Source organism: Mustela putorius, unplaced genomic scaffold, assembly GCF_011764305.1.
Source record: "Mustela putorius furo isolate JIRA1106 unplaced genomic scaffold, ASM1176430v1.1 tig00000759_pilon_pilon_pilon, whole genome shotgun sequence".
NCBI lineage: Eukaryota > Metazoa > Chordata > Mammalia > Carnivora > Mustelidae > Mustela > Mustela putorius.
The window spans coordinates 8,649,336-8,668,598 of record NW_025421467.1 but is presented as its reverse complement, the minus strand read 5'-3'; the positions used below and the strand labels follow the sequence as shown (position 1 = coordinate 8,668,598).

General features: G+C 44.1%; 1 protein-coding gene across 3 annotated transcripts in view; it reads left to right on the top strand.

Moving 5' to 3' along the window:
- Positions 1-541: 541 nt before the first annotated feature.
- FAXC (failed axon connections homolog, metaxin like GST domain containing) overlaps positions 542-19,263 on the top strand; it is a 76,147-nt gene continuing 57,425 nt past the window's right edge. For 2 of the 3 annotated variants that reach the window (XR_200562.3, XM_004767076.2), the window contains exons 1-3: positions 887-1,294; positions 6,640-6,775; positions 18,698-18,894. Coding sequence is in view for 2 of the 3 variants with exons in the window: in XM_004767076.2 (XP_004767133.1) it covers positions 1,029-1,294; positions 6,640-6,775; positions 18,698-18,894 (599 nt within the window). In the remaining variant the exon portion in view is untranslated. Of the gene's footprint in view, positions 673-886; positions 1,295-6,639; positions 6,776-18,697; positions 18,895-19,263 lie in introns of those variants that run through there. The other variant, XM_045084248.1, reaches the window with a different exon arrangement.

Genomic DNA, 19,263 nt, shown 5'->3' with positions numbered 1-19,263 from the left:
CACACACACACGTTTGCCAGATTTTTTGCATCGAAAAGAAAAGGAAAACAAACCCAAACACCCCACATCTACGAGTTCCCCGATAATGATTTCAAACGGGGAAGACTCGAGCTGATCTGTCAGAGGGGAGCTCTCTCTAGAGCACATTTTTGTTGTTATCTGTCAAACCAGACATCTCTCCGTGAGCACACGGCCAAGACCCAGGTAACTGGGTACTGTAACAAGAGTGTTTTTATAAATTATGCAAATCCACAGCGCTTTCCCTCTGGCCAGAACTATTTAATTGCCGACCTTGGTCCGGGCCCTCGTTCCCAGCCGCCCCCCCCCCCGCCCCCCGGGCGGCGTTTCCAGCCTGCCACTCGCCGCGGCCTCAGGTGAGCTCCGCGCGCTCCGCGCTCCCGGGCCTGCGGGAGGGGCTGGAGCGACAGCAGAGGGCGGGCCGGGGCTCGGGGCGGGGTGGTGGGGGAGACGGAGATCCGGGCCCTGACTGCGGCTTCCTCGCGGTGGAGCCGCATTTCCAGGCACCTCCGCAGCCCTAGCCCTAGCGCGCCGAGCCGTTCCCGGCCGTGCCGCCTGGAGGCGCGGAGCCCGCGGGGCGCATCCAGCCCCGCAGCTCCCGCCCGGGCGGAGGCCGCCGGACCGCGGAGATGCGGGGCGGGGGCAGGGCGCGGGGTAGGTGACTTTATCCCGCCTCTGTTTCCCTGCCCCGGGGAGCAATGACATCACGCGGCCTTCTCCAGGCGCCGACACAAAGAGCGGCGCGGAGAGGCCGCTGCGGGGGGAGCCGGCGGCCGCCGCTGCCGCCGCCCCGGGCCCTGGGGCCCCGCCGGCCAGGCCCGCCGCCCGCGGCCCGCGCCCTTCCTGCTCCTCCTCCGCTGCCGCCGCCGCCACCGCCGCCTCCTCGGTCGCTGCCGCCCGCGCCGCCCGCGTCCGCGGCGCGCCGTTGAGCCCGCGCCGGGCCCCTCCGGCCCCCTTCCCATGCGGGCGGCGCGGGCCCTGGGAGGGGCGCCCGCAGCCAGCCGCGCAGCATGCACTGGGGGGTTGGCTTTGCCTCGTCCAGGCCGTGCGTGGTGGATCTGAGCTGGAACCAGAGCGTCTCCTTCTTCGGCTGGTGGGCCGGGTCCGAGGAGCCCTTCTCCTTTTATGGGGACATCATCGCTTTCCCTTTGCAGGATTACGGTGGGATCATGGCAGGGCTGGGCTCCGATCCCTGGTGGAAGAAAACACTTTACTTGACCGGGGGAGCTTTGCTGGCCGCAGCTGCGTATCTGCTCCACGAACTCCTGGTCATTAGGTGAGCCGGAGAGAGGGCCCCGCGCAGGGGCGCCGAGTGGGGCACCTGGCCAGGGCAGGGCTGGCGCGAGGGGGGACCATGCCAGCCTCTCGGCCACGCCGCGCAAATGCCCAAGAATCCTATCCTTACCTTTCCCTAGAGGCAGTCCGTGGTCACCCGGCCTGAGGGGCAGTTTCGAGTTGACAGGAGAATTAAACTGATTGTGGGAAGGGAAAACATTTATCTCTCAGTCCTTTGGTGCTAAAAAGCAAAAATTCTCCGGGATGTTGTGGAACAAAATGGTCTATTAGGAAATGCCCTTAGCAAGATCCAAGTGCAATGTTTGCAACAATAGAATGAGGCCTGGTGGAGATACTAAGTTACACTTTTAGGGAATGCCTTATTTGTTTATAGGTAATAATTACGCTAGAATATTAACCACTAACCTTACCTTTTACTTAAAGGTTAGTTCTTCACTATTCCTCCCCCAATTTTAATATCATTAAAAAACTGAAATTGCAAAAGCTCCAGGGCCCTCTAGGTCCCTGTTAAGGGGCATGGCCAAGTAGAGGGGTGTGCGTTTTGGTGCAGCCCTTAACCTGGTTATGGGTTGCTCAGGTATTTCGAGCTAAGCCCCATCACGGGGGATTTCGATGTCATTGTTGTGTGAGCAGTAGGAGATCCGAGGACAGGACTAGCACATGGGCGTGTTTGACAAGACACGGGAGTCACCCAGTGCCATAAACAGTTGCATAGCCTGCCTGCCGCAGAATGTTTACAGGACTGATTTGGAAATGCCAGAAAATGGAGGCCCCTACTGTTGGTACATCCAGAAGGACAGGAGATCTTTGTCTGAGTAGGACAATACCAAAGGCTCCTGGGGTGGTCCTTTGGCTCATTGACAACATCAATTTATGGTTAAAATCTCCATGCGTTGGAGTCCTCTGTCCCTGGGAGATGACCAGAAGCGGGCAGTTTTCAATAGCTCAGAATATCCCCGTTGACCAGTATTTTTAAAGTAGTGACAAATGTGTTCACACTGCCTTTTTCCAGGGGGAAATCTTACACAATAGCTTGTAAACAAAGACAGTGATCGGTGACCTTTAACAGGTCTACAGGGATTCCAGGAGATTGTAACAGGCTAACTTGGGCATTTTGAATATTTCTAATCTCGGAGAGGGTGGGAAATCATTTAAGTCTGAGGAAATGTATTGGCTTTCACTATTATTTAGCCATAATTGAGAAGTTTTATTTTAACCTTATTATGTACTGTGAATTCTCTCACTTAGCAGGTGCCTTGAATCATCTAGTTGAACCACGTAAAGATTTTTGAAGTGAATTTAAGGTGCATTTCCCTAGATTACTTCCTGTTTTTGCTAGTTTTAGAACTTGATTTCGAGTTAGATTTCGAGCTGTATGAAAATACCCCAAAACATTTGTGCAGTACTTAAATGGTAACCCAGCTGTTTCTCAATTATATTCCAGTCCAGAACCTTTTCAGGATCCAGAACCCTGTGGCTTCTCACCGGTTTAACACTTTGTGGAGGGAGTGAAGGCACGCGGCTTCATAGGACCAACTCTAAACCTTGCTTAAATGACCTTGCAGAAATAGCAAGGAGCCCAGAGCTCATCCTGGGAACAGGCCACACCCTGGCAGGTGTGGTCGCTAGACACAGAAGAGCCTTCTGCCCACAGATGTGTCCTTCACTGCTTAGCAGATTACTTGGATACTTACGTGGATTGAGATGTTTTTAATCTTTGTTATATTCACTTTTTGTTTCTTGACAGATGTCTAAAGCCTGGGTAGAAAATGTGTTATAATGGAGGAGAAAGTCCTGTTATAATGCAAATAATAAAAATGGCCACCCATTATCGATCCCTTAGAAGGGACTCTGCCCATCTAGAAGTGCTTTATTTGGATTTATCCCTCTCAGCTGTGGCTGGATGCTTGGTTCCCAATTCATAGTTAAGGCAATTACAGCGGAGGGAGAGAGAGAGGTAAAACCACTTGCCCAAGATCACACAGCAGGAGTAGTAGGATCCAGATTTGGGAGAGAGAGAGAGAGAGAGAGAGAGAGTGTGTGTGTGTGTGTGTGTGTGTGTATGTCTGTGTTTAGTGCCTGAACTTTTCCCCACCGCCTCCTAGAAAGTACCAAAGAGGACATAAGCCCGGCTGGGGGGAAAAGAAGAGAAATGTAAAGAATTGGGGTATGGCCCAAGGAAGACAGGCCTGTAGTAGGGACTGGAGTTTTTGACAGTGTCTAGGGGCACAGAAAGACAGGGGGGAAAGACTGAGCAAGGTCTGGGACTGCCAGACAGAGGTGACATGACAGACTTCCATTTAAGGTGAAATCTCACTGTCAGTTGTCTCCATAGTTTAGGCAAGACAAAACAGTCCAGAATCTGCAGGATGGAAGACACATCTTGAAATGATCACAGTGTCTGAGGTCACGGGCAACGGTAAAGTTGTTACCACTCGAATTGGATTTTCTGCCGGAGAGACTTAAGCTGAGTGTGTGGCCGTGTGTCTAGCAGTAAAGTTGACCGGTGAGAAGTACTTAGGAATTTGCATTAAGGAGTAAAACCCAAGGAAGTGTTTTGGATTTTATGCCTGCTTTTCCCACGGCAGTATTTTTAACCAAATACTGTCTCAGCCCTCCCCTGAGTGGTGACAGTGTAGCAGCTATCTTAAAGTTTGAGAATGTGTTGTTTGTAAATTGAATGACTAAATAATGATTGTGTTGTTGGTAGCTCTGTTGCACTTTAGGCATTAGGGTTCAGCCTGTCCTAGAGAACTTAGGGAATCAGAGCAGCCCCCAGGTCAATCAGTATCTGATCTCCATAAACTAACAGCTTGTCAATGGCACACAGAGGCACAGTCCCCCGAGATATCCTTCACGATGGGAGGAGGGGCCAGTCTTGAGGCTCTGTACACGTTCTCTTCTGTAACCCTCATTATAAAGCCACTTTGGGAGGTACAGCAGTCCAGGTATTTTAAAAAATAACCTGCTCCGCTGATCCTAAGTCAGGGAGAAGTTTCTGATGTGTGGAAGGAGGACTCTGGAACCAGAGGGGGTTCACATTCACTTCGCTTTTAACCAAGTAACCTTGGAGATGAGAAGAAACTTTTTGGCTTTTTGGTTTTCTCATCTGTAAAATGGGTTAATAATAGCAGCCTGCCTTACGGAGTTGATTGAGTTAGCGACGTGTGAACTGCTTAGAACAATTCACATATAAGTGAGTATTTAATAGAAGTTGGCATCATTGACCATTAAAACTTCTGTAGGAAAGTTCCAGGCTTGAGTGACCCAAGTCAAACCGGCCATTTTGATAGAATTAATTGAGAAATTGCCCATTTCGCTGTTGCTGAAGGGCTTAAGAGCTTGGGATCTGGAGTTGATGTTAGAGTGATGTTCTTTGGACAAATTATTGAGCCTCTCTGAGCTTCAGTTTCCTTATCTGCTGTGTAATATAATATACACTAAATTTAAACTATAACAATATCCACTCTATGGTATTACTTCAGAGTGAAACAAGTTAGTATGCATCATGTATACAAAGTCATTGGCCCATGCTTGTCACATCCGTTCTTACTATGATATGGTGGCCAAGTTAACCATTAGAATTAGATGTTTCTGTGGAGCCGAAGATTTTATATTTATCTCCTCCCTTTCCAGTCTTAAATTTTTTGCCTAGCAGAAAATACCACTCTGTGACTTGAATTATTTGACTGGACAAAATCAGTTAGTTGTCGAATGTAGTTTGTGCTCTCTGGGAACAGTTTAAGAGGCTTCTTGATTTTAATATCTGACCTCCCCAACATTTCATCTAAATGAAAGTCTTCATTTTCTATAGTAAATTTTGCCAGAAAACAGCAAATATTTTATTCTTTTGACTTGAGCAGTGTTTTCCAAGTGAGTCATTCTGAGCTCTTTAAGTGGAATGGGCACTCTGGTCATGAACTTCTCTGGAAGAGTTGGTTTTCTTGAAGGCAGGTGCTGCAGGGGGTGAGCTCTATGGGCCGAGGATGCAAAGAGCTTGCCCTTGCTTTGGGGGACATAGGTACGGGATTAAACTGGGAGTGATGTGAGGAGCCAGAGGCTTGGGGAAGGCCCCAGGGAAGAGTGACGTCTATGTGACCACATCTATGTGACCGGGAAGTGGTTGGGCCAAGAGAAAGGTGGGGAGTTGCAGATGGGTCCCCACGGTGGTGTCGGAGCGAAGCTGTGGGGGATGGTGAGATAGTGTCGTTTAAGGGGATAAGACCCTATCTCTGTGCATGAGAATGGATTCTACCACTCTTACAGGATGCTTGGGAGCTCCACAGATGTTTATAGATTTTTAAGATTTAATCATGCTCCCTGATGCATAATTGGTCCTGCCCTCACTTTCTGTGCGTGGGAAGAAGAGAGGCCTAGGGTAATGTGGCCAGTAGGAAGCGGGGCTTGGATTTGACCTGTGTCCACACTTGGAATCTAGCATTTTCTCTATTATACGGTGTCCATTGCAAAGCCGTACCAAGGAAATCCTCCCACCCAAAAAAGTAGCCAAGGGAAAGCTAGATGTGTGTCTGAGACAGAAGAAAGGGAGGAGGCGGGGATATGAAGTTATGTACTGTGTGCTGGGAAGCTAGAGAAGATGAGAGAGAGCCCAGAAGCTGGCTTTCTTGGTGTCATACAAGTGAAGGGCCTGGCGAGGGCACACATAGTTTGGAAGGGGGACCAGTTTCAGGGTCTCAGATTCCCAGCAGACTTGGTTCCTAGCAGAGTAAACTTATGCTGTGATTCCTGGGTTCTAGAGACAGTTTCATGGTACAGTCCAGGGGTCAAGAACATAGACTCTGCTTGCCTCGATCAGTCCCCGGTCTGCCGTTTACTAGCAAAGGGACCTTGGGCAGGGTAATCCTCTCTGCCTCAGGTTCTTCATCTGTCACACATGGATAACAGTCGTAGCTCCCTCAAAGTTATTGTGAAGATTCAATGAAATGATACCTGTGAATCCCTTAGAACAACGCCTGACACCCGGGAGGCACACACTGTCATGTTTATCCCTCAGTTTGTGCCGAGTGGCTAAGCGTAGCCTGCTGGAGAAGAGGTGGGCACTCATCCTGCCCCGTGGGCTATAGTTAGCTGAAGGAGGTTGATACGCGGCTGCTCTCTAAGCCCTTGGGGTCACCGCGATCGCTTGTAAGGTTCTCTCGTGTTTTGGCCAAGCTTCCACTCTGCTTCTGGGTGAGGTGAGCCCCCGTGACAAACAGGTCTGCGTGTTCGTGGAGGAGCCACCATCCACTGGGGGCCTCTGGGGAACTCCGGGCATTGAATGTACAACACGTGGTTTGTTCTTTATTTCTGTTTTGGTTTTGGCAGGAAACAGCAAGAGATTGACTCCAAAGATGCTATTATTTTGCATCAGTTTGCAAGACCTAACAATGGTGTTCCCAGTTTGTCTCCTTTCTGTTTGAAAATGGAAACTTACTTAAGGATGGCTGACTTACCCTACCAGGTACTTGTGTACGAACGGGTCTCACTGTCCCGACAGGAACATCAGAGGGGTGGTTCTCATCTCACACGGTGGGAAGGGCTTGCCCTTGGTGCCGGAGGGGTGGGTGTGAAATTAGCACTGCCTGGTTCTTAGCAGCTGCTTCCAAGAGACTGGATTGTAAGATCTGTTGATGTTCACACCTGGGTTAATGAGGGGATCCAAAGGGTTTGGATTTCTGTAGGTTTCAGGGTCATGGTATTTTTTTTTTCCTGACATGCAATAGGCCTTGGTTAAGCTTGGGGAGGCCTCTTGGGCAGTGGTTAATTAAGGTAGGTGTACCATTGCTGTACGTGGTTTTTTCCTTGAGATTTCTGTTTGACAGCATTATATTTTGTCTCTCATGAGTCTGGGGGGCAGAGGACCTGGCAGGCCACCAGGGAGATAGTGAGATAGCTGTAGATTTTGGAAGAACATGTCCACAGTGCTCCACCTTCTGTTTGGGTGACTTTTGGGGAAACATTCGCTCATTTCAGCATCAGAGAATGAACATGGGAATGTATTTAATGGTATCTATTTCTCTGTGAGTTGTGTCTCACAAATTTGGCAAGTTGTGTTTTCATTGTTATTCAGTTCTAAGTATTTTTACAAAAAATTTTCCTGTCTCTTTTTCTTTTTCATGTAATATCCAGCTATACACACGTTTTTTAAGCTTTGATTTTTGTCATTTTTTAAAAAAGATTTTTAAAATTTATTTGACAGACAGAGATCACAAGCAGGCAGAGAGAGAGGAGAAAGCAGGCTTCCCTCGGAGCAGAGAGCCCAATGTGGGGCTCCATCCCAGGACCCTGGGATCATGACCGGAGCTGAAGGCGGAGGCTTTAACCCACTGAGCCACCCAGGCGCCCTGTCTTTGTTTTTTAATTATGTGATCAGAACAGATAGTCTCTATCTTGATTTCTTGAAATTTACAGAGGCTGTCGCCTAGTGTGGCTAGTTTTTATGAATGTGGAAGATTATCCCATGTTCTCCGTTTAGGTGAAGAGCTCTCTAGATTTACTTACTTGAGCATTTGTTTAGTGGATTATTTAGATCTTGGACATCTCTGCATATTTTCTGTTTGCCTGTTCTAGTATTTCTTCAAGGAGTGGATTAAGATATCCACGGGTATTTGTTGACTTCTCTTTTCTTTCTGCCATCATCTGGGTTCTTGCTTTATGTCAGAGATCATATGGTTAGGTACATGCAATGTGGAAGATCACATTCGTACCCTTTTGCTTCTTTTCCCCGTATATACAGCACCTGGCTGTGTCTTCTGCTTCTTATTTTTACCTCTTGAACTTTATATCATCAAATACTGAGATTGGTTCTCCAGCTCTCTTCTGGTTCGTATTTGCTTGGGATGCCCTTCTCCATCCCCTTTCTCTATTTTTTTTGAATCTGTCTTTCATAGACAGCGTATTACTTGTGGCCAATCTAAGAGTCCTTAATTGGTGCATTTTATTCATTTATACTTGTAATTATTGTTTAACTCTGAGATATCTCTAACGTCTTTCTCCCTCCCTCTTTCTTTTCCCTCCCGCCCGCCCGCTTGCTTGCTTGCTTTCTTTCTTCTTTCTGACGTCTTACTTAGTGTTTTTTTTCCCATTATACTTGGCTTTTAAAAATTTTTTCTTGTTTTCTGCATTCTAGTGGGTAGATAAGAAGGAACTTCCTTACCACTTAAAACAAATTCTATTTTTGTTTTCGTGGCGGTTGCGCCTAAGATCCAACTTTGAGTTTATTTATCCCTATTATCATTTCTCAAGTGCAGGTTGGTCCTTTGATGATACAAGGATCGTACAGGTTCACGTGAACTTTGCGTCTCTCTTTTCCAAGCCCTGATCCCCAGCGTGTTGTTGTTGTCTAATGTTTTAATTCTGGAATTTTGGAAATCCTTTCCTTTTTTCCTGATTCTTTTTTAGGCAACAGGGCTTACTCAGTCTGACTAGCCTTGTTTCCCATGTATCTTCTCCTCTGGGATTATTTATCCTCTTATTTGAGGACTTTCATGGTGCATATGTTCAGATTGAGCCTTTATGCAGCAAACCTCCAGTGGCTTTGCACACTTGATGATGCCTTTATTTCTCCCTCATGTTTGAAATGTCTGTGTTCCAAGTTCTTTGCCTTCAGGGCTTTAAAAATATTACTCCCTTGTCTTTCTGCATTGATATTGCTATTGAAAAACCTGATGTTTTTCTCTCTTTCTCTCTGGAAGCTTTTAGAATTTGAACTTAATCTCAGTAACTTACATTTCACTAATATGTGCCTTCACTAATATATATCTTGTTTGGTCCTTTCTAAACTCTTGTAGTATAAAGTCTTGAATCTTTTTTAAATTCTGGGGAATTATTAACTTTCTTCAAATACTTCCTTTTCTTTTTGATTTGTTTTAGCCTTCTTCTTGTCCCCTATTCTCCGGATACTGAAATCTCTGCTTTTATTTTCTCTATCTCTGAATATACTCCTTCATCTTTTCTTCTTCCTTCTGGATGGATTTCTCTTCCCGGCATCCCATGGCCTCTCTCTGTTCTCTTCTCGCGTCTATCGTACTGCTTATCTGTTGTGTTCAATGTCTGTATTTTTCTCCTTCATATTTCTTCTTGGTTTGTATTACAGTTTCTTCTTTTATGCCTTAGAGGATCTCTCTTATGCTAATTAAAATCGGTCTGTCCCCGAGATCCTGCTTCATGGTGCGGAACGTCCATTGCTCTTCTGTGACAGCAGTTGTGTGCGTTCTGTGTCGCCTTTGGTTTGAGATTCCCTTTTTTGCCAGAGATGTCCACTCTCCTGCCTGGGGACTTGTACAGGGCAAAGGCCAGAGCTCAGGCTACAGGTTGTGTGCCTCTGAGGGGATGTAAGAAAAGTAAGGGTGCCCCAGGCACCCCCAAAGCACTTTGGTCCCACTGGTTTGCTGCCTTTCCTCCAGGGAAGGTGGCTCCGACTGGTCAGGGGCTCACCTGTAAGCTCCGACAAAGTGGCAGCACTGGGAGGAGGGGTCTCCCTTGCAGGTAACAGAGCAGCTGGACCAAGCTCTTGGCTGCGGGGATGATGTTAGCTCGGCAGCTCCCAGTGCCCCCACCGACCCCTCAAACCTGTGCTTTCTGAGCCAGTTTCTCTGCAGAGGAATGGTTGGGGTGGCAGGGACCCTCCTAAGGTGGTGCTGGGATGAGATGCGTGGCAGCCCCTTTGGCTCAGCAAGTGCCATTACGGAGGCCCCACCGAGGAAGTGAGAGAGTGACACCTAACTGGACTGCTGGACTGTGGGGGCAGTGCTGTGGGAGGGCACAGCCTGTCTGGGGACTGGAAGGAGGTTGCTTAAGACTGGGACCTGGAAGGCAAGGGCTGAGTCTAGAGAGAGGAACGGGGAGATCATTCAGGACTTTGTAAACCAGGAGTAGAGCAGAAATCAGCACTGAGGACAGACAAAGCTTGAAGCCGCTAGATGCAGTGGGTCAGATTTGAAAGATTGCTGTTGAGCTTGGCATTGGCAGCCAGCACTGGAAGACACATGTCACGGAGGGGCTCCGGTTGAAGGAAGAGGCCTGCCGTGCTACCCTTTCCCCTCTTGCCTTCAAGCCTGCAAGCGCTGGACCAGGAGCCAGACTGCCTCCATCCCTGTCGCAGAGCGGCTGCTTTTAGTGGGTGTGACAAGGGCAGCAGGACACACGTCTCACTGGGAAGTCTGAAGCTAGTGCCGAGGCCGTCGAGGAGGTGGCCACCTACCCCCTTGCAAAATTATTATTTCTTGTTAAGTATATATGTATGTATTTTAAAAGAAAGGTGTAGGCGTGTTTTTCCTTCAGCAAAGTCTCTGTGGAAAATAAATGGAGGGGCAGAAATTTAGGGCAGAGAGCTCAGGGCAGAGATTTAGGCAAGAGAAAATGGTTCTGTGGTTTAGAAGGCTGCTCTGTGCCTGCCGCCGTGGGTGCCTTGGGACTGTGTGCCCTCAGTGAGGGGCTGGGTTGATGCAGGCGGTGCCTGGGAAGTGCTTGGCGGGGTGGGGGTGGGGCATCGCCTGTGCTCATCAGTACAGAGGCATTTTGTCAGCGATCCAGGAAGCTCTACACTCTGCCCTGCCCCTTCTTTGCTCTGTGCCTTGAAAAAGAAAAGATTAAAATGTCATATTCCTAAGAGCTCGACTTTATATTTGAAGCTTTTTTTTTTTTTTTTTGTTTTAACCAGAGAGAGACTGAAATAAATATTTAATGGCCATTAGTAGAAACTCAAAGGCTTTTTTAAAAAAAAAAAAAACAAAAACCTTCAGGGCACCTGGGTGGCTCAGTGGGTTAGGCCGCTGCCTTCTCAGGGTCCTGGGATCAAGGCAGGGAGCCTGCTTCCCTCTCTCTCTCTGCCTGCCTCTCCATCTACTTGTGATTTCTCTCTGTAAATAAATAAATAAATAAAATCTTTAAAAAAAAAACCAAAACCCTTCCTCTATTGGTCACAGTCACTTATCTTTCCATCTTTTAAAAGTAAGATCACACATATTGGTAGGTCAATTTCAGAAACTTTTCATTGTGTAATAATTATAGATTTGTAGGAAGATGCAGAAAAATTATAAGGAAGCCCTGCAGATATGGTTAATTTTTTTTTTCAAATCGAAAATAACTTTACCTTTTTTTCCCTGATTACATAGAGATGACATATGGTCCTTATAAGAATTTCAAGCAATACACAGAGTGTGAATGAAAATCCCCTCTCATCTTATAGCTAGAGATCACCATCACTAAAACTTCGGGCCACCCTTCCATACATTTCTACAGACACACACAAAGATGCCTACATTGTTTGCTGTAACTGATTGTATAAGAAGCCTGTATTTCACACAGTAACTTTTTTTAAATATGAGAAAGACAAAGAAAGAAATTGACTCCTTTGGAACTCTCTGCTCTAGCTTTCAGCCCTAACTTTATTTATTTATTTTTTTAAAGATTTTATTTATTTTTTTATGAGAGCAAGAGCAAGTATGAATGGGGAGCAGAGGAAGAGGGAGCAGCAGGCTTTCTGCTGAGCAGGGATCCCGATCTCAGGACCCCAGGATCATGACTTGGGCTAAAGGCAGACGTCTAATCGACTGAGCCACCCAGGCACCCCCAGCCTTAACTTTTGATTGTTCTCTTTATTTGCTGATATTATCTGTACCCACCCACCTTTTATTTTTTTGTGTTGAAATTTTGTGTCTGTAAAGCTACAGACAAGTTAAAAGCCTAACACTCTGAATACCCATATGCCTTTCACCTAGATTTACCAATTATTGCCTTTTTTCCTTTTTTGCTTTGTTTCTCTTGGTATAAACCTTTGTGAACAACTTTTTATGAACCATTTGAAAGTAAGCTGCAGAAATCATGATACTTTACCCCTTACTACTTCAGTATGCATCTCCAAAAAAAAAAAAAAGGACTATGTACGGTAGTTTTGTAGTAAAAAAAAAAAAAGGACTTTTTTTTTTTACTACAAAACTACCGTACATAGTTGTAAAGGGAAGTACTTCGTTTTTTCCTTTCTATGAGGGAGAAAACCCAGTTTTTCCCTACTGTGTATTTCTTTCCTCTGAGTTTCCTTTCCTACTAATGTAGAACACTTCACGGCTGATACTTCTGGTCACCAAATGTGTGGATGTCTCCTCCCCCCACCAACACCAGGCAACTCTCTGTGACATGATCTGGATGTCCTATAATTTATTTCAATTCTGACACTCTCTACCCAGAGACAGTGTCATAACCCACAGGTTAAGGGCTCAGTCCCACAGACTGTATCCTTCCCCCCTACGGAATTCAGGGAAATACCTATGTTAACTAGTTTATTAAAAACATATGTTAAAAGATACAAATGAGCAGCCAGATGCAGTGGTGTATAGGGTGAGGTCTGGGAGGCTCTGGGTGCGGGAGCTTCTGTTCTGTGGGGTTGGGGCATCTCCCCCTCCCCATATGGATGTATCTGCCCATCTGGAAGCTCTCTGAACCCCATACTTTTGGGATTTTATGGAGACTTCCTCACATTGGCATGATCAAGTATTCAGTCCATTTCCAGCCCCTCCTCTTGCTCTGGAGGATGGGGAGGGGCTGAACGTTCCTGGCTGCTAATCCAGGTTTGATCTTTCTGGTGACCAGCCATCCAAGGAGCCCACCCAGAGTCACCTTATTAAGACATAAGATGCTCCTAGTGCTCTTATCACTTAAGAATTATTATAAGGCTTTGAGGGGCTCTGTGTGAGGAACTGAGACCAACATATGAATTTCTTATTTTTTTTTTAAGATTTTATTTATTTATTTGACAGACAGAAATCACAAGTAGGCAGAGAGGCAGGCGGAGAGAGAGGGAGGGAAGCAGGCCCCCAGCTGAGCAGAGAGCCCGATGCGGGACTTGATCCCAGGACCCTGAGATCATGACCTGAGCTGAAGGCAGAGGCTTAACCACTGAGCCACCCAGGTGCCCCTGAATTTCTTATTATTTCATAACAGGGGATGCCTGGATTTTTTGGCCAATGTGTTATAATCCACAAAAGTTGCTCAAATTATCTCAAATGTAGCCAATGGGAGACCTTTCAAGATGGCTCCAGGGCCACAGTGAATGTAATGGATATATATTTAGTTGAAAAGTGAGGGACCATGACGAGTGTAGCAAGTCAGTGTCCCAAGACTTTGGGATTTAAGGTCCCCATTTCAGAGTGGTGAAGACGATGTTAATACTCATGATGAAGGCACTTGTCAGACATTTCATGTGCATTTTCTCACTTAATCCTACAACTATTGTTATCCCCATTCTGTAGATGAGGAAATTGAAGCCCAGGAAAGAGTAAGGGAGACCCAGGGAGGACCAGGGTCACACTGAATAAATGATGGAATGAGATTTTAAAACTCAAAAGCTATGGCTTTCATGGCTATTCTGATAATACAGTGTAAGTGTAAATTAATCTCTGCTAGGGCAGACTTGCAGGGGGAAACTTCAGCTCAGAAAAAATAAAGAGGATTTATCTCCTCACGTTTCTTCTCAGAATTACTTTCAGAAAACTACCCTCAGTGGGCCAGTCAGACTCCCAACTGCTTAAATAAAACAGGCCAGGAGTTCTTGAATATATTTAAGGAAGTTAAGGAAAATTAAGTATTATTTTTAAAAGATATGTTTTTAACAGTCATATAACCAGTTCTGAAAAATTGAAGTTCATGGAAAGCTCATCTGCCTCTCATAGTTTTGCCATTTACTTTCAACATTTTTGTGCTTCTCTTTTTAAATATTTCTTGAATTCATATATTTTTTAATTATATATAATTATAGATTCTCTAAAATGATGTCTTCTATTTTTTTGTCCAGGAGGCAAAATACATTTTTTTCAGTTGATCTTTTTTAATGTTTATTTTTATTGGAGTATAGTTGACAGACAATGTTATATTAGTTTCAGGTACACAACAATGATTTGACAATTATATACATTACAAAGTATTCACCGCAATAAGTGCAGCTATCATCTGTCCCCATACAAAATTATTATAATATTATTGACTGTATTCCCCATGCTGTACTTTTCATCCCTGTGATTCATTTATTTTATAACTGGAAGTATGTACCTCTGAATCCCCATTCACCTATTTCACCTAACCCCTACATCCCTTCCCTCTGGCAGCCACCACTTTACTTTCTGTATTAATGAGTCTGTTTCTGTTTCTTTGGTTGGCTTTTTAGATTCCACATATAAATGATAAGGTATTTGTCTTTTCTGTCTATTTCACTTAGCATAATATACTCTAGCTCTCTCCATATTGTTGCAAATGGAAAAATTTCATGCTTTTTTATGGCTGAGTAATATTCCATTCTGTCTATCTATCTATCTATCCATCCCATATCTTATTTATGCATTTGCCTACTGATGGACACTTGGGTTGCTTGCATAGCTTGGCTATTGTAAAGAATGCTTCAGTAAACATAGGGGTGCGTATATCTTTTCAAATTAGTGTTTTATTTTCTTTGGGTAAACACGTAGTAGTGGAATCACTGGATTGTATGGTGTTTCTGCTTTTAATTTTTAAAAAAAAGATTTATTTATTATTTATTTGAGAGAGAGGGTGCTTGCACACATGGCGGGAGGACAGAGTGAGAGAAAAACTCAAGCAGACTCTGCACAGAGTATGGAGCTCGATGTGGGGCTTGATTTCACAACCCTGAGATCGCTACTGAGCTGAAACCAAGAGTCAGACACATAACTGACCGTGCTGTCAGGTGCCCCTGTTTTTAATTTTTACTGTTTTAATTCATACTGTTTTCCATAGCAGTTGCAACAATTAACATTCCCACCAACAGAGCATGAGGGTTTTCTTTTTCCTACATTCTTGCCAACACTTGTTTCTTGACTTTTTGATACTATTCTGGCTGGTGTAAAGTGATATCTCATTGTGGTTTTGATTTGCATTTCCCTGATGATTAGTGATGTTGCACATCTTTTCGTGCATCTTTTGGCTATCTATATGTCTTTTTTGGAAAAATGCCTGTGCTCGTCCTCTGATCTTGTAAAAATTGGATGATGATGGTGATGATGATTATTTTAGTGTTGAGTTGTAGGAGTTCTTTATAAATTTTGGACATTAACTCCTTATTGGATATATCACTTGCAAATATTTTTTTCCATTTGGCAGGGAGCCCTTTTGTTTTATTGATGGTTTCCTTTGTTGTGCAAAAGCCTTTTAGTTTGATAAAGTCCCAGTTGTTTTATTTATTTATTTATTTATTTATTTGCTTTTGTTTCCTTTGCCTGAGGAAACAGATCCAGAAAAATATTGTTAATGCTGATGTCTAAGAGACTACTCTGTATGTTTTCTTTTAGAAATTTTATGGTCTCAGATCTTACATTTAGGTACATAATCTATTTTGAGTTTATTTTTGTGTGTAGTGTAAGAAAGTTGTTCAGTTTCATTCTTTTGCATATAGCTCTCTAGGTTTCCCAACACCATTTACTGAAGAGACTGTTTTTTTCTATTGTATATTCTTGCCTCCTTTTTCATAGATTAATTGACCGTATAAGCATGGGTTTATTTCTGGTCTCTATTCTGTTCCCTTGATCAATATGTCTGTTTTTATGCTGGTATCCATACTGTTTTGATTATTGTAACCAGGGAGAATGATACATCTAGCTTCCTTCTTCTTTCTCAATGGCTTTGACTATTCGGGTCTTTTATAGTTCTATACAAATTAGGATTATTCATTCTAGTTCTTTGAAAAATATTAATAGGATTTTGGTAGGGATTGAATTGAATCTGTAGATTTCTATGGGTAATACTGACATTTAAATAATTTTAATTCTTCCGGGGCGCCTGGGTGGCTCAGTGGGTTAAGCCCCTGCCTTCGGCTCAGGTCATGATCTCAGGGTCCTGGGATCGAGTCCCGCATCAGGCTCTCTGCTCAGCAGGGAGCCTGCTTCCGTCTCTCTCTCTCTGCCTGCCTCTCCGACTACTTGTGATTTCTCTCTGTCAAATAAATAAATAAAATCTAAAAAAAAAAAAAATAATAATAATTTTAATTCTTCCAATCCATGAGCATGGCATATTTTTCTATTGTGTTGTCTTCAGTTTCTTTCATCAGTGTGTTATAGTTTTCAGAGTTTTGGTCTTTAATCTCCTTGGTTAAATTTATTCCTAGGTATTTTTTTCTCTTTCGATGCAATCGTAAATGGGATTATTTTCTTAAGATCTCTTTCTGCTAGTTCATTATTAATGTATAGAAATGCAACAGATTTCCATATATTAATGTTGTATTCTGGGGCGCCTGGGTGGCTCAGTGGGTTAAGCCTCTGCCTTCAGCTCAGGTCATGATCCCAGGGTCCTGGGATCGAGCCCCGCATCGGGCTCTCTGCTCCGCGGTGGGCCTGCTTCCTCCCTCTCTCTCTCTGCTTGCCTCTTGGCCTACTTGTGATCTCTCTCCCTCTGTGTCAAATAAATAAATAAAACCTTTAAAAAAAAAATGTTGTATTCTGCAACTTTACTGAGTTAATTTGTTCTAATAAGCTTTTGGTGGAGACTTTAGGGTTTTCTATATATAGTAACATGTCATCTACTAATAATGACAGTTTTACTTCTTCTTGCCAATTTGGAAGCCTTTTATTTCTTTTCCTTGTTTGATTGCTGTGGCTAGGACTTCTAGTACTATGTTAAATAAAAGTGGCAAGAGTGGACATCCTTATCTTGTTCCTGATCTTAGAGGAAAATCTTTCAGCTTTTCACCATTGAGTATGACATTAGCTGTGGGTTTTTTACTTATGACCTTTAATCTCTTGAGGTATGTTCCCTCTCTACTCACTTTGTTGAGAGTTTTCATCATGAATGGATGTTGAATTTTGTCAAATACTTTTTCTGAATCTAAAAAATAAAATTTTTGATAACAAAAACCTACTAGGACTTTCATTTCCATAAGAATCAATCATTAATTTTTGTTACTCCAGTTTTTAAAAGGGGTCTAGATAAAAATGTACCAAATATTCAGGGAGGGGGTGTTCTAGAGGAAAAGGCAAAGCTACCAACAGTAATAAGAAAAGGGGAATATACACTGTACAGTAGAAGCACGGAGGAATGGAGGTGATGTTTGTACTTTGGGGAAATAGTTCACTGACCAGGTGAACTAAATATTTAAATTTTGAGTAATTTGAACTAAATATTTTAGGATGGATATGACTTGGCAGAATTTGGAGAAAAGGATTCTTATAAAAAGTAAAGTGTGTACAAAGTCAGAGAGGTGGCAAAGACCTTGATGTGTTTGGGTGTGGGCAGTTGGAATTCAGAAGCCTGGAGGACTTGATAGCAAGGCTGGGCAGATGGGCAGCGGCCAGATGGTACAGGCCTAGACTGCTATGTGGAAGGGATTAGAATAGGCCCGTTAAAAACCACTGGATAATTCTGAGCAGCAGAGATCTTGGATCTCGTTGGCATCGCAAACAGTTTTTTCTGATGTCAGTGTGCAGGGTAGAATCTGTCTGCAAATGACAGGAGTCCTGAAGGGGATGTGTTAGGATGATATGGGCCGTATCAAGAATTCACCTGAAGCAGGTGCTAGGGTCTATGGTAAATTTACATCCTTAGTGTACAAATTACAAGAATATCTGATGTCCTAGAAGCTTTTGGAGGTATGTGACATTTCTCGTGGTCAACATCAGGGGGAACATCTAGTGCCTGGCCAAGGAGTGGGGGCAGCAAATGCCGCTCTAACTCCCAGTGTTCATAAAGTGTGTGACTCCCTCACCCCTACTCCGCTCCATCTGGGACCATGTCTTCTGAGATGCTGTAAGATTCTAGTATGGTTGTGAGTCAAAGGGAAACTTATCAGAGATACAGAGCTCTAGGCACCATTCCCAGGATTCTGATGCAGAGGTCTGGGCTGGGGCCCAGGAATCTACATTTTAACTGGTCCTGGATTGGAGTCTGTTGGATGCACTTTCTTACTCTTAAGTGTTATAATTTCTGGGGCCACTTGTGTGCAGTGTAGTGGTATTAAGCATTATTCAGGTGTAAGTTGCTGGGATTCAGATAAGGTCTTTGGTTAGTAAGTAGCCTGGACAGTGCAAGCCTTATTATGGTTTATTTTCACTGTTCTGCGTCTGTGGCTTGTTCTTACGTTGTAACTAGACCAGCTGTTGCCTGGATCATTTCAACACTACCTCTCCTCTCTAGTCTTTTTTTGTAACAATATACCAGAGCTCAAGATGAAATCTATGGGAATAAAGTAATGTCTTCATTTGAGGTAAATCCTTTTTCTTTTTCTCCAAGAGTAGCTATTTGTTGTCTTAAAGAGTTTATGTGCTGAGTTCATTCACTTGCACAGTACAGTCACTATCAAATATAGGGTTGGGATGTTTGTTTCTTGTACCCATCCAGTGAAATTTAAATAAAACATTGCTTTTCTCTTTTCAAAATTTACTCTGCTTAGAATTATTTTGGTGGAAAACTTTCTGCTCAAGGGAAAATGCCTTGGATCGAATATAATCATGAAAAAGTTTCTGGCACCGAATTCATAATTGACTTTCTGGAAGAGAAACTTGGAGTGAATTTAAACAAAAACCTTGGCCCGCATGAAAGAGCCATTTCCAGAGCAGTGACCAAGATGGTGGAGGAGCACTTCTACTGGTGAGTCCCGCGGGCACGCTGGGCGAGTGCCCAGGGCCTTTCCGGGCCTTTGGAATAAGCCCAAGTCCAGTTTCACTTTTCAGACTCTCCCCAACCTTTTTAAAGTTTTCTACATTCTGACCGACCTCGGGGTTGAAGTTATGACCATGAATTTCCAGGTGTCTAGCTAGACCAAAGGTAGACAGGCATTTTCTGTAGAGGTCCGGCTAGCACCTATTTCAGATTTTATGGGCCATGGCTCTGCTGCCACTCCTTAAACTTGGCCATGGTCATGCCAAAGCAGCCATGGATGACCTGGGAATGATGAGCAGGACTCTGTTTCAGTGAACCGATAAAAACACTGACATTTGAATTGCATTTAATACTAAA